At 43.3% G+C, this 16,116-nt stretch overlaps 1 protein-coding gene across 8 annotated transcripts in view; it reads left to right on the top strand.

Moving 5' to 3' along the window:
- Nucleotides 1–16,116, top strand: part of LOC110521795 (leptin receptor) — a 77,515-nt gene that overhangs the window by 40,367 nt on the left and 21,032 nt on the right. For all 8 annotated transcript variants that reach the window (XM_021599666.3, XM_090231992.1, XM_021599667.3 and 5 more), the window contains 4 exons: nucleotides 5,898–6,055; nucleotides 6,293–6,437; nucleotides 14,198–14,473; nucleotides 15,100–15,196. In XM_021599666.3, the coding sequence (XP_021455341.3) occupies nucleotides 5,898–6,055; nucleotides 6,293–6,437; nucleotides 14,198–14,473; nucleotides 15,100–15,196 (676 nt within the window). The remainder of the gene's footprint in view (nucleotides 1–5,897; nucleotides 6,056–6,292; nucleotides 6,438–14,197; nucleotides 14,474–15,099; nucleotides 15,197–16,116) is intronic.

The following is a 16,116-nucleotide window of genomic DNA, read 5'->3' as shown; positions in this document are numbered from 1 at the left end:
CTATCTAGCTAACCGCAACCCCGGACGATTACTCCTGGCTAGTGTTTCCACCCACTTAGCTTGAAGCTAGCCTGAATCGCCGCGTCCCAAACACTCACTGGACCCATATTTACTTTCTATCCCTTTTCGATTTTTTATTTGTTTATACCTTCCGGTAACTTGCCTCACCCAATGTGATACGGAACCGCTATTATTTTTACATTTTTAGAACACACTCAAGAACCTCCAGAAGCTAACCAGCTAACTGGCTACAAGCTATTTAGTCATTGTTAGTTTTCTAACCTGGATAACACTCGCCAGTCCAGCTTCCCTGCCCCATCCACCGCTGCCCCCTGGACACTGATCACTTGGCTACATAGCTGATGCATGCTGGACTGTCCATTAATCACGGTAATCCATTCTGCTTGTTTATGTTTTATCTGTCGGCCCCAGCCGCACTCAGGCTCTGTGTGTAGTTAATCCGACCCCCCCTCTGCCTAGTCAATCGCCATTCTACCTGCTGTTGTTGTGCTAGCTGATTAGCTGTTGTCTCACCTACTGTTTTAGCTAGCTCTCCCAATTCAACACCTGTGATTACTGTATGCCTCGCTGTATGTCTCTCTCAAATGTCAATATGCCTTGTATACTGTTGTGCAGGTTAGTTATCATTGTTTTAGTTTACAATGGAGCCCCTAGTTCCACTCTTTATACCCCTGATACCTCCTTTGTCCCACCCCCCACACATGCGGTGACCTCACCCATTACAACCAGCATGTCCAGAGATACAACCTCTCTCATCATCACCCAGTGCCTGGGCTTACCTCCGCTGTACCCGCACCCCACCATACCCCTGTCTGCGCATTATGCCCTGAATATATTCTACCATGCCCAGAAACCTGCTCCTCTTATTCTCTGTCCCCAACGCTCTAGGCGACCAGTTCTGATAGCCTTCAGCCGCACCCTCATACTACTCCTTCTCTGTTCCGCGGGTGATGTGGAGGTAAACCCAGGCCCTGCATGTCCCCAGGCACCCTCATTTGTTGACTTCTGTGATCGAAAAAGCCTTGGTTTCATGCATGTCAACATCAGAAGCCTCCTCCCTAAGTTTGTCTTACTCACTGCTCTAGCACACTCTGCTAACCATGATGTCCTTGCCGTGTCTGAATCCTGGCTCAGGAAGGCCACCAAAAATTCAGAGATTTCCATACCCAACTATAACATCTTCCGTCAAGATAGAACTGCCAAAGGGGGAGGAGTTGCAGTCTACTGCAGAGAGAGCCTGCAAAGTAATGTCATACTTTCCAGGTCCATACCCAAACAGTTCGAACTACTAATTTTGAATATTACTCTCTCCAGAAATAAGTCTCTCACTGTTGCCGCCTGCTACCGACCCACCTCAGCTCCCAGCTGTGCCCTGGACACCATTTGTGAATTGATCGCCGCCCATTTAGCTTCAGAGTTTGTTCTGTTAGGTGACCTAAACTGGGATATGCTTAACACACCGGCAGTCCTACAATCTAAGCTAGACGCCCTCAATCTCACTCAAATCATCAAGGAACCCACCAGGTACAACCCTAACTCTGCAAACAAGGGCACCCTCATAGACGTCATCCTGACCAACTGGCCCTCCAAATACACCTCTGCTGTCTTCAACCAGGATCTCAGCGATCACTGCCTCATTGCCTGTATCCGCTACGGAACCGCAGTCAAACGACCACCCCTCATCACTGTCAAACGCTCCCTAAAACACTTCTGTGAGCAGGCCTTTCTAATCGACCTGGCCCGGGTATCCTGGAAGGACATTGACCTCATCCCGTCAGTTGAGGATGCCTGGTCTTTCTTTAAAAGTAACTTCCTCACCATTTTAGATAAGCATGCTCCGTTCAAAAAATGCAGAACTAAGAACAGATATAGCCCCTGGTTCACTCCAGACCTGACTGCCCTCGACCAGCACAAAAACATCCTGTGGCGGACTGCAATAACATCGAATAGTCCCCGCGATATGCAACTGTTCTGGGAAGTCAGGAACCTATACACGCAGTCAGTCAGGAAAGCTAATACCAGCTTCTTCAGGCAGAAGTTTATATCCTGTAGCTCCAACTCCAAAAAGTTCTGGGACACTGAAGTCCATGGAGAACAAGAGCACCTCCTCCCAGCTGCCCACTGCACTGAGGCTAGGTAACACGGTCACCACCGATAAATCCATGATTATCGAAAACTTCAACAAGCATTTCTCAACGGCTGGCCATGCCTTCCGCCTGGCTACTCCAACCTCGACCAACAGCTCCCCCCCCCCTGCAACTACTCGCCCAAGCCTCTCCAGGTTCTCCTTTACCCAAATCCAGATAGCAGATGTTCTGAAAGAGCTGCAAAACCTGGACCCGTACAAATCAGCTGGGCTTGACAATCTGGACCCTCTATTCCTGAAACTATCCGCCGCCATTGTCGCAACCCCTATTACCAGCCTGTTCAACCTCTCTTTCATATCGTCTGAGATCCCCAAGGATTGGAAAGCTGCCGCAGTCATCCCCCTCTTCAAAGGGGGCGACACCCTGGACCCAAACTGTTACAGACCTACATCCATCCTGCCCTGCCTATCTAAGGTCTTCGAAAGCCAAGTCAACAAACAGGTCACTGACCATCTCGAATCCCACCGTACCTTCTCCGCTGTGCAATCTGGTTTCCGAGCCGGTCACGGGTGTACCTCAGCCACGCTCAAGGTACTTAACGATATCAAAACCGCCATCGATAAAAGACAGTACTGTGCAGCCGTCTTCATAGACCTTGCCAAGGCTTTCGACTATGTCAATCACCGTATTCTTATCGGCAGACTCAGTAGCCTCGGTTTTTCGGATGACTGCCTTGCCTGGTTCACCAATTACTTTGCAGACAGAGTTCAGTGTGTCAAATCGGAGGGCATGCTGTCCGGTCCTCTGGCAGTCTCTATGGGGGTGCCACAGGGTTCAATTCTCGGGCCGACTCTTTTCTCTGTATATATAAATGATGTTGCTCATGCTGCGGGCGATTCCCTGATCCACCTCTACGCAGACGACACCATTCTATATACTTCCGGCTCGTCCTTGGACACTGTGCTATCTAACCTCCAAACGAGCTTCAATGCCATACAACACTCCTTCCGTGGCCTCCAACTGCTCTTAAACGCTAGTATAACCAAATGCATGCTTTTCAACCGTTCGCTGCCTGCACCCGCACGCCTGACCAGCATCACCACCCTGGATGGTTCCGACCTTGAATATGTGGACATCTATAAGTACCTAGGTGTCTGGCTGTAAACTGACTGTAAACTCTCCTTCCAGACCCATATCAAACATCTCCAATCGAAAATCAAATCAAGAGTCGGCTTTCTATTCCGCAACAAAGCCTCCTTCACTCACGCCGCCAAACTTACCCTAGTAAAACTGACTATCCTACCGATCCGCGACTTCGGCGATGTCATCTACAAAATAGCTTCCAACACTCAACTCAGCAAACTGGATGCAGTTTATCACAGTGCCATCCGCTTTGTCACTAAAGCACCTTATACCACCCACCACTGCGACTTGTATGCTCTAGTCGGCTGGCCCTCGCTACATATTCGTCGCAAGACCCACTGGCTCCAGGTCATCTACAAGTCCATGCTAGGTAAAGCTCCGCCTTATCTCAGTTCACTGGTCACGATGGCAACACCCATCCGTAGCACGCGCTCCAGCAGGTGTATCTCACTGATCATCCCTAAAGCCAACACCTCATTTGGCCGCCTTTCGTTCCAGTTCTCTGCTGCCTGTGACTGGAATGAATTGCAAAAATCGCTGAAGTTGGAGACTTTTATCTCCCTCACCAACTTCAAACATCTGCTATCTGAGCAGCTAACCGATCGCTGCAGCTGTACATAGTCTATTGGTAAATAGCCCACGCATTTTCACCTACCTCATCCCCTTACTGTTTTTATTTATTTACTTTTCTGCTCTTTTGCACACCAATATCTCACACCACACCAATACCAATACCAATATCCCTGTACATAACCATCTGATCATTAATCACTCCAGTGTTAATCTGCATAATTGTAATTATTCGCCTACCTTCTCATGCCTTTTGCACACAATATACAGTGCCTTGCGAAAGTATTCGGCCCCCTTGAACTTTGCGACCTTTTGCCACATTTCAGGCTTCAAACATAAAGATATAAAACTGTATTTTTTGTGAAGAATCAACAACAAGTGGGACACAATCATGAAGTGGAACGACATTTATTGGATATTTAAAACTTTTTTAACAAATCAAAAACTGAAAAATTGGGCGTGCAAAATTAGTCTCATAGCAAAGGGTCTGAATACTTATGTATTTTCACTTCGTCATTATAGGGTATTGTGTGTAGATTAAGTTTGGTTTTTTCATCCATTTGAATTAAATGGATTAAAAAGCATTTTGAAAATCTACGCCTGGTAGCCCGTTCAATCACCAGGCGCACAGCCAAACAGTGCAATGAACAGACTCTGTCGTTTTTCGGGAACATTTTCTCAAAACGTTCCAAAATGACCAGTGGGCACCACTGGAAAAAACAAAACAAAAAACAAAACAAAACAAAACAAAACTTCAGTAATCTACACACAATACCCTATAATGACGAAGTGAAAATACATAAGTATTCCTTAGGCAGAACCCGGGTGGGGGGTGCTCACTACCCAGAATAAGGTGACTGTAATGTAACAAAATGTGGAAAAAGTCATGGGGTTATGACAACTGGCACTGTATGTTTCTGCTGATTTCATTATCTGGCTGCCCTGTATGAAGCCTCTGGGACTCTATAACCAATGCAGTTATCAGGGACAATCAATGTGTCTCCAATGGCTGTTACATTACTGTATGTGCCTGAGGTTATTGTTGACGCTGCATTATAGAGATATTTGATCATTGTAGGAGCAATGTTCCGTCTAAGCTGCTCGTGTGTGCGGGCCTGCAGCTCCCTGGGACTGCCACGCAGAAGAAATATCAGCTCAGAGAGGCATGAGATTGAACTACACTAAACTTTCTGGAGTTTTCCCATTTAGTTAACACTATCAACATTTCCCTTTGCTGTGGGAATTGTGATCGAATCAACACAATATTAGCCACTTCTAATGCAACATACCGAAAACAAAATTAAGTATGCAGACTTATTATGAAAAACTAACTATTCAAGAGATTCTGTTGTCGGCAGAACGCATCTGAGTAGGATTCTATTGCATTGACATGCAGGACTCTACACAGACCTATGCGCCATAACCAATAAGAACTGCAGTAGGCCTATATGCAAATAGACCATTGGCATATTTGGATCTGTGCCATTCACTTTGAACTGGACTGTGTTTACAGTTTCAGCGTTCGTGAGTAGTAGCGCTTGTTTTGAGATCAAAATGAAAGATACATGTAGCAACGTGTGCACATTTGTACATTTGTTCATATCCTTTTCTAGTTAGTGGGTAATTAGCCCAGTTATAGATCATTTGTTGTCTGCAATGGGGGAGTGATTGTTTCCTACAAGAGCACAAAACGTGTACATTTCTAGACATCTTTGAAAAGCCAGATTTTTTTTTTGTCTTAAAGGGGCAGTGTTGTATTTTGAGAGAGGCTTTGAACAAGCTAAGTAGCTAATAGGCAGAGGGTAGCACTACATGACCACTGTTAAAACTAACTTAAAGCTGGCACAGCTTCAGTGTTCACAGTAAACACGCACCGGAAGTTGCACAAGTTTGCGCTCCGCAGACAATACATTTGCTCAGTGATGAAAACAGTTAGAGGGAACAATGTGTCGGCGTATTGGATGGCATTACGATGATGATGTTACATAGTTTGGAGGATGGTGATGATGCTCTGGCTAACAATTACCAATGATGATTTATCTAGTATGTATTGCTTGTGGTGTGTGTGTTATACAGGTAAACCAAGCCCACCAGTGAACCTAACACACACCCAGAACGCAGAGGGAGAGCTAGTTCTGAGCTGGAGCAACCCACAGCCCCATGCCAGCCCTGTCCCACTGAGCTATGAGGTCCGATACATTACCTCCCACAACACTTCTAACCCCAACTGGAAGGTAAGAACACACTGGCCTCAGAGCAAACACAATATCTAAGTACAGGTCCTACAACAAATACAGACAAACATCATTTATCAGAGAACAAGAGCAAACACGTTAAGTGAGATTCTTAAGACCACTCATATTTTATTAGTCATATTCTTAGTCATCCCAATGGCATTGTGTATTTGTGTCAAATTCTGCATTTGCAGGTAGAGTAACATCTTGTTTCTCTCCACTATTCCTCTTGCTCAGCATGTGGAGGTGACTGGAGACCAGTGGGTGTCTCTGACTGGATTGAGGGTAGGTCTGCACTACATTGTACAGATCCACTCTCACCACCCTGCTCTGCCCCACCTGTGGAGTGACTGGAGCCAGCCACACCACATCTACCTGGAAGGTGAGACCCCTGCCTGCACAGAAACACCCTTAACATAGAGTTAACTTATAATGAGTCATTTATCAGACGCTCTTATCCATAGCTTCTTACAGGAGCAATGAGGGTTAAGTGCCTAGTCCAAGGGCACATCGACAGATGTTTCACTTAGTCGGCTCGGGATTCAAACCAGCAACCTTTCAGTTATTGGCCTAACGCTCTTAACAGCTAGGCTACCTGCCGCCATACTCCACTCATACTCCACTCACATCTACCTGCAGAGTAACACCTATGCCATGCTCTACTTACATACAATAAACATACAGATATATTCCCTTCACATACAGTATACTACACAGTAAGACCTCTGGCTGTACAGCAATGTACACATATGCATAGCTTTACTGTTTGCCTGAACCTTTTCACATGTATCAACAAAGGGGTGTGATTATTCTACAGTGGTCCTTGCAGCATACGCTCAAACCAGTGTGATTAGAAAGCTTATTTAGAACGTCCAGTTTGGACGCAACAGTCAGCTTTTAAACTAGCCACTCTGTTTTTTTCACAGAAACGTTTTGCACAAATACAGTCCTTACAAAGTTCTGTCCTGAATGTGACGATGCTATGTTCAGACATTCACAGAAGTAGCTACAGCATAACACAATCATCCAAACCGGAAAATGTAGGCTAAATTAGTCCTAGCGCTAACTGAGGAAAGATTGGCATGACACAAGCGGTCATATTTAGATAACTCTCGGCTGTCAGAAACCACAATATGAATAAGCTAATAGCAATTACTATTTATAATTCATCACAGGTGAGCTCACCATTGATTGAAATAATTGAGTAAAACACTTTCTTGAAATCGAGACTAATCCGAAGATGGGTAGTTTGTGCGTGCCGCCATGTTTTTTTTTTTTGCATCACCCAAAGATAATAAGAGGAGACAAGATGAGTTTGGTCTGTTTATAGTATGCATGTTGAAGGGGGTGTGTCGTCTACGATCATTCACTTCCCTTCATTCACCTCCGGAAGTTTACCTTTCACCTCATTATAACATCTTTGGTGCGACAGACGTTTACGTGACATCCAGAATGCATTGTATAATGTCAACAAACATGGCACCACACATAGCTGGCAAATAGCTTAGCATTAGCTCATTATAATCAGTAGAACCTTCCAAAAAATATTTTACACACATCATAGGTGTCCATTACAATCTATGTAATAGTTGGAATGCATTACTTGTCACCAGTACTTGAAAACATGTGAATAGAACTGTAAATACATTATGCTCTATACATACAAAATATACATACATACATATATACATATACAACACAATACAGAAAATGTGTTATTATTTGTAAGGAAAACAAGAAGGAAGGCAATGTGAGCGCCAGACAGAAAATGGTCCAATTCGTGCAAGCCTGCGGAAATGTCTGCATACTTGATCTGCGGAAACATTGATGAAGTGCTCGGGCTCTCCTTGAAGAGAGTTTGTCCAGCTCAGTAAAGCCTCAAACATAAATGTGCGTAACACTGAAATGGGCTACTTCTATGTGAATTAATGACGAGGTGGAACACACCTGAATTCAAACTGTTAGAAAATAAAACATGTAAAAAATGATTTGAAATTGACAAGTTGGAACATAGCTTATAGATATTTGGCAATCAGCGCATGTTAACTGTACTATTGTGTAATAATCACATTTTGGAATAGTGAGTGCATTCTGACATCACGTACATAAAACAACTCACCCTGGGGGCGACCGTTATAGATATTTGGAACTCAAATGTGAAAAGGTTAACAAAACATCTACAGTAACTTAGAAAGTGGTTAATGGCAAGCAGAAACAAGCTTTTCTAAGTTCCAGATCATCTAACTAGGCTGTAGGCAGTGTACATCTAGGGTTGGCTTTCCCACTGCCTTTTGTCATGGGTTTAGTATTGAGCATGACACTTAGGTGTATGAAAGAGGTTGTTTTCAATGGACAGCTACTACCTGCACTCAAGTCCATTTTCCTCCCTCTACTGCTCCCACTCATCTACAGAAGCATGATTGAATGTTTCTGAAATTGACGCAGTAGGAGTGAGAGAGTCTGCAGGCGAGCTACTCTGGCACAAAGGCATCAACACTTGTCACATCTCTAGATGGTAGCAAGTTGCTTGTTATTCCAGTAAACTAAAAGCGTGCTTCCCAAAAGGGGACCTATTCTGTACATAGTGCATTACTTTTGATCAAAAGTAGTGCACTTTATATTGAATAGGGTGCTATTTGTTCCAGTAAACCCACTGGGCACACACCGATTGAATCAACGTTGTTTCCACGTCATAAAAAAAAAAAATGGGTTGAATCGATGTGGAATAGACGTTCAATTGATGTCTGTGCCCTGTGGGAACTAAAACAATAGAATTAGCTTCTTAGTCCGTCAAGTTTTGTTATTCTAGTGATACAATGGCATTTGTTTTAGAGAGAGTCGTGGAGGACAAATGTCTCATCAATTGTCCTGTGTGTGTGTGTGTGTGTGTGTGTGTGTAGTGTGATTCAACTACTGACCTCTTATCTCCAAGGGGAGATAGGGTGCAAAAACCTGAACACCAAAGAAAACCAATCGAACTTGCTCATCTGCTTATGTTATGTAGGAAACAGAGTTGAGAGGTTAGAGGTCAGAGGTTATCTCCAGGGTCAGTGGCTGTTCACCCATGATTGAAACAAAATAATACGCTTTTTCCCTAGCACACTTTAAGAGGAGACTTTTAATGAAGTCATAAATCATCTGTGGTTGACAGATTGTGTGGGCACAAACACACCTAGCTATTATAGTATTAAGACTGGGATAGGTCTGTACCTGCTGCGTACTCTACTGTTAGTGACGATGAATGATTCATAGATAGGCATTGCATTTCCATGCACTCAATATAGGGGGACTGGTCAAAGGCGCATAGGTCTAAGGCACTGTATCGCAGTGCTAGAGGAGTCACTACAGACTTGAGTTCGATCCCGGCCGTGATCGGGAGTCCTATAGGGCGGCGCACAATTGGCCCAGCGTCGTCCGGATTAGGGGAGGGTTTGGCCGGAGTAGGCCGTCATTGTAAATAAGAATTTGTTCTTAACTGACTTGCCTAGTTAAATAAAGGTTCAATTAAATATACACTGGGTTACTAAGCAAACAGATTTGGAAACGCTGGATGTTTGAACTGTGAAGTTACCGCATGAAATGTCAAATATGAGGACAGGATCAGAATGGAGCAGGGTGGAGATGAGGATCAGAATGGAGCAGGGTGGAGATGAGGATCAGAATGGAGCAGGGTGGAGATGAGGATCAGAATGGAGCAGGGTGGAGATGAGGATCAGAATGGAGCAGGGTGGAGATGAGGATCAGAATGGAGCAGGGTGTAGATGAGGATCAGAATGGAGCAGGGTGGAGATGAGGATCAGAATGGAGCAGGGTGGCGATGAGGGAGCCAGAGGGATTATATTGTTGGAATCGGCTAAACTTTGAACATTGAGATATTAAATAAATGATAGAGACAAAGCCTTGAATAGAGAGAGTTTGTAAAAAGCCAGAAGGGCTTTGGAATGTGTTTGACAGAGGAGAGGAGAGCGATGTGTTGATATAGGGAAGAGAGATGGATATCTGTGAGTCAGGAGGTGAGGTCAGTTCCCCTAAGGGAGTGATCAGGGTTGCTATCTGGTCGCCTTCTTTCCTGTGGAGCCATAAACTGTAAGGAAGAGGAGTGTCTTTAGTAGGATGTACAGTGCCTTGCGAAAGTATTCGGTCCCCTTGAACTTTGCGACCTTTTGCCACATTTCAGGCTTCAAACATAAAGATATAAAACTGTATTTTTTTGTGAAGAATCAACAACAAGTGGGACACAATCATGAAGTGGAACGACATTTATTGGATATTTCAAACTTTGTTTAACAAATCAAAAACTGAAAAATTGGGCGTGCAAAATTATTCAGCCCCCTTAAGTTAATACTTTGTAGCGCCACCTTTTGCTGCGATTACAGCTGTAAGTCGCTTGGGGTATGTCTCTATCAGTTTTGCACATCGAGAGACTGACATTTTTTCCCATTCCTCCTTGCAAAACAGCTCGAGCTCAGTGAGGTTGGATGGAGAGCATTTGTGAACAGCAGTTTTCAGTTCTTTCCATAGATTCTCGATTGGATTCAGGTCTGGACTTTGACTTGGCCATTCTAACACCTGGATATGTTTATTTTTGAACCATTCCATTGTAGATTTTGCTTTATGTTTTGGATCATTGTCTTGTTGGAAGACAAATCTCCGTCCCAGTCTCAGGTCTTTTGCAGACTCCATCCATTCTTCCAGAATGGTCCTGTATTTGGCTCCATCCATCTTCCCATCAATGTTAACCATCTTCCCTGTCCCTGCTGAAGAAAAGCAGGCCCAAACCATGATGCTGCCACCACCATGTTTGACAGTGGGGATGGTGTGTTCAGCTGTGTTGCTTTTACGCCAAACATAACGTTTTGCATTGTTGCCAAAAAGTTCAATTTTGGTTTCATCTGACCAGAGCACCTTCTTCCACATGTTTGGTGTGTCTCCCAGGTGGCGTGTGGCAAACTTTAAACAACACTTTTTATGGATATCTTTAATAAATGGCTTTCTTCTTGCCACTCTTCCATAAAGGCCAGATTTGTGCAATATACGACTGATTGTTGTCCTATGGACAGAGTCTCCCACCTCAGCTGTAGATCTCTGCAGTTCATCCAGAGCGATCATGGGCCTCTTGGCTGCATCTCTGATCAGTCTTCTCCTTGTATGAGCTGAAAGTTTAGAGGGACGGCCAGGTCTTGGTAGATTTGCAGTGGTCTGATACTCCTTCCATTTCAATATTATCGCTTGCACAGTGCTCCTTGGGATGTTTAAAGCTTGGGAAATCTTTTTGTATCCAAATCCGGCTTTAAACTTCTTCACAACAGTATCTCGGACCTGCCTGGTGTGTTCCTTGTTCTTCATGATGCTCTCTGCGCTTTTAACGGACCTCTGAGACTATCACAGTGCAGGTGCATTTATACGGAGACTTGATTACACACAGGTGGATTGTATTTATCATCATTAGTCATTTAGGTCAACATTGGATCATTCAGAGATCCTCACTGAACTTCTGGAGAGAGTTTGCTGCACTGAAAGTAAAGGGGCTGAATAATTTTGCATGCCCAATTTTTCAGTTTTTGATTTGTTAAAAAAGTTTGAAATATCCAATAAATGTCGTTCCACTTCATGATTGTGTCCCACTTGTTGTTGATTCTTCACAAAAAAATACAGTTTTATATCTTTATGTTTGAAGCCTGAAATGTGGCAAAAGGTCGCAAAGTTCAAGGGGGCCGAATACTTTCGCAAGGCACTGTATATAAACTGTGATGTCTGACATTTTTTGCTGTCTGTTTTTAGCTGTACAGAACCTTTGGGAAGAATAAACCTGGTTAAAGCTTCTCTAGTGTCCGTGAGTTATTTACTCTGAAAAATAAGAACCCAACAATATTAAGATAATATTAGTTAATGAATATGAAGGGGACATTATTTAGTTCTTCGTTAAAGGGCTGATTTGCATTTTAGTGTAGTGTAGTTAATCTCCCTTTCTCTCCTCTCTCTCTCTCACTCTCACTCTCTCTCTCTTTCTCTCTCTCGCTCTACCCCCAAACCACTGCTAAACAAGACTAAATAGCTAATCAAATGGCTACCCGCTGCTGCCACTGTCTATTACCTATCCTGTTGCTTAGTCACTTTAGCCCTACCTACTTATATGTACATAGCTACCTCAATTACCTTGTACACTTGCACATATACGCGGTACTGGTACTCCCTGTACACTGAGTTTACAAAACATTAAGAGCTCTTTCCATGACATAGACTGACCTGGTGAATCCAGGTGAAAGCTATGATCCCTTATTGATGTCACTTCTTAAAATCCACTTCAATCAGTGTAGATGAAGGGGAGAGACAGGTTAACAAAGGATTTTTAAGCCTTGAGACAAGTGAGCCATGGATTGTGTATGTACAGTCCATTCGGAAAGTATTCACACCCCTTGATTTTTTCCACATTTTGTTACGTTACAGCCTTAATCTAAAAATGTATTACATTGTTTTCCCCTCATCAATTTACATACAATACCCCATAATGACAAAGCAAAAACAGGTTTTTAGACATTTTTGCAAATTTCCAAAAAATAAACAACTGAAATATCACATTTACATATGTATTCAGACTCTTTACTCAGTACTTTATCGAGGCACCTTTGGCAGCAATTACAGCCTTGAGTCTTCTTGGATATGACGTTACAAGCTTGGCACACCTGTATTTGGGGAGTTTCTCCCATTCTTCTCTGCAGATCCTCTCAAGCTCTGTCAGGTTGGATGGGGAGCGTCGCTGCACAGGTATTTGCAGGTCTCTCCAGAAATGTTTGAATGGGTTTAAGTCGGGGCTCTGGCTGGGCTACTCAATAACATTCAGAGACTTGTCCCCAAGCCATTCCTACGTCGTCTTGGCTGTGTGCTTAGGGTTGTTGTCCTGTTAGAAAGTGAACCTTCGCCCCAGTCTGAGGTCCTGAGCGCTCTGGAACAGGTTTTCATCAAGGATCTCTCTGTACTTTGACTAGTTCATGCCTCTGATAAACATCACCACAGCAGGTTTGGTGCCAGGTTTCCTCCAGACGCGACGCTTGACATTCAGGCCAAAGAGTTCAATCTTGGTTTCATCAGACCAGATAAACTTCTTTCCCATGCTTAGAGTCCTTTAGGTGCCTTTTGGCAAACTCCAAGCGGGTTGTCATGTGCTTTTAATGAGGAGATGATTCCATCTGGCCACTCTGCCATAAAGGCATGATTAGTGGAGTGCTGCAGAGACGGTTGTCCTTCTGGAAGGTTCTCCCATCTCCACAGAGGAGCTCTGGAACTCTGTCAGGGTGACCATCGGGTTCTTGGTCACCTCCCTGACCGAGGTCCTTCTCCCCCGATTGCTCAATTTGTCCAGGTGGCCAGCTCTAGGAAGAGTCTTGGTGGTTCCAAACTTCTTCCATTTAAGAATGATGGAGGCACTATGTTCTTGGGGACCTTCCATGCTGCAGAAATGTACAACTCATGTTTGGTATAGTCAGTGGTGAAGCCATGTTATTTTTACTCATTGTTGTCCACTTTGTATTTATTCCCTTTGTCACCATTACATTTTTTAAATCTTTAATTCTGCGTTGTTGAGAAAGGACCTGTAAAGGAAGCATTTCACCTGTTGTTTATGAAGCATGTGACAAATGAAGTGTACTTCTATTTCTCATCCACTCTTTTATTACCGAGGTCCCATTTGCCCTGAGTAAGACTATTACATTCAGCTAGTCACCCAGGCTATGGCCCCTTAGCTGTCAGTCAATATATTATGTCTGCTCATGGATGAATAGCAAATCATTTAAACTGGAAGGAAGTTTGTGATCATATTCCAGAAGCAGTTTTGCTTCTGTTCTATGTCTGGAGGTTGGGTACTGTTACATGAAATTGAGTTCCTCGGGTTACTTTAAAAAATACATCTTTGACATAGATTTTCTTCTTACCGTGGTCCTTTAACTCGCAGAAAGAAAGGAAAAAAATGTGCCGCCTGTTGCCATGGTAACTAATTAGGTTGCTGCATGAAACAACGAATTTAGACAACTCAGTCAGGGTATCAAGTCAATCACGATGCTCTCGCAGAAAAATACTTCAACTGTCAACTAACTGCCAGTCAGGTGATCTTGCTTTTCTGACTGAATTCCCTTTGCTTGGCTTCAGATGTGACATATCTCCCTGAGAGAGTGGCGGCCAGCCTTGGAGACAGTGTGACTGTGCACTGCGTGTTCAACGACCGCAGGGTGAACGCCAGCACGGCAGTCTGGTTTCTGAACCTTGACCGCCTTCCACAGAGCCAGTACACTGCTGTCAACGACCGTGTCAGTAAGATAACGGTTCAACCGTCTGAGCAGAAACTGTACGACATCCTGCGTTGCTGCCAGCCTTCAGGGGAGAAGTATAGCTGTAACTACCGCTACGCAACGATATACATTAAAGGTGAGCTGGTATGGATGGATGGAGTCCTGTAGGGTTGGGATTGGAGAATGGTTAGGCTTAGACTTCAGGAAAAGGATGGGTCAACAGTAATATACAGTATATATATGTGTGTGTGTGTGTACCAGTCAAAAGTTTGGACACACCTACTCATTCAAGGTGTTTTCTTTATTTTACTATTTCAACATTGTAGAATAAGAGTGAAGAAATCAACACTGTGAAATAACACATATGAAATCATGTAATAACCAAAAAAGTGTTGAACAAATCAAAATAGATGTAATATTTTAGATTCTTCAAAGTAGCCACCCGTTGTCTTGATGACAGCTTTACACACTCTTGGCATTCTCTCAACCAGCTTCATGATGTAGACACCTGTAATGCAGGTGTTCCTTGTTAAAAGTTCATTTGTGGAATGTCTTAATGCGTTTGAGCCAATCAGTTGTGTTGTGACAAGGTAGGGGTGGTATACAGAAGATAGCCCTATTTGGTAAAAGACCCAGTCCACATTCATGTGTTTGTTTTGACCCCTGTCTGTCTGTCAATGGGCTGTGGTCATGTTTCAAGCTCAAGGTTCATATTGATGTCAGGGTAAGGGTCCCACTCTTCTATTTGTGTCTGTGTTTCAGATCCGGTCATAGATATCAGCTGTGTAACCAATGGGGATCTGGACAGCATGACCTGTAGGTGGAACAACATCCAAACTAAAATCAACTTCCTGTCCAGGTCAATACTACTTTACTTACAGCATTGGACCACCTACACAAACATACACCTGTAAAACATACACATATAGCTTAATACTTGTACATACACTTGTACATACTTGTACATACACCAGTAAAACCTACACGTGTATACTTGTACATACACCAGTACAACCTACACATACACGTGTATACTTGTATATACACCAGAAAAACCTACACATACACTTGTATACATGTATATACACCAGTAAAACCTACACATACACTTGTATACATGTACATACACCAGTAAAACCTACACATATACTTGTACATACACTAGTAAAACCGACACATACACTTGTATACTTGTACATACACCAGTAAAACCTACACATATATTTGTACATACACTAGTAAAACCTACACATATACTTGTACATACACTAGTAAAACCTACACATACACTTGTACTGTATTGTTACAGTGACCGTTGGTTATCTTATGAGTCCAATCAATCAAAGAGTCTTTGCAATACAAGCCCAGCATGGAATACAGCACAACATTACTTTTGATTCCTGTGCAATATTGACACCTTTTCGGTGTCTCTGCTTGGTGTCTCTGTGTTGTATTCCTAAGAAATACTGGACAGGAACTGGTTCAAGATCGTAGAACAATACAGAATGGATTTAGACCCCTCAAACAACTCAAATTACTGTATGTAATTATTGGTAAATTGCCACGATTTCAAAACTAAGGCAGTGAACGGAAGTTTAGACTTGTTGCATAACAAAGAGCTATGGCAATATAGGGAAAAAATACACATAAGGAGATAAGGAGTTTTCACCCTGAAATACTTTGGGTGTGTGTGTTACTACCCTCGTGAGGACCAGAAGTCCTCACAAAGATAGTAAAACAATGGACATTTTGCTGGTCCCCACAAGGAAAATTGCTATT

Source organism: Oncorhynchus mykiss, chromosome 4 (genome assembly GCF_057628025.1).
Source record: "Oncorhynchus mykiss isolate SJ-2025 chromosome 4, ASM5762802v1, whole genome shotgun sequence".
NCBI lineage: Eukaryota > Metazoa > Chordata > Actinopteri > Salmoniformes > Salmonidae > Oncorhynchus > Oncorhynchus mykiss.
The sequence above is the reverse complement of the archived record's forward strand: the minus strand, read 5'-3'. Positions and strand labels throughout refer to the sequence as shown.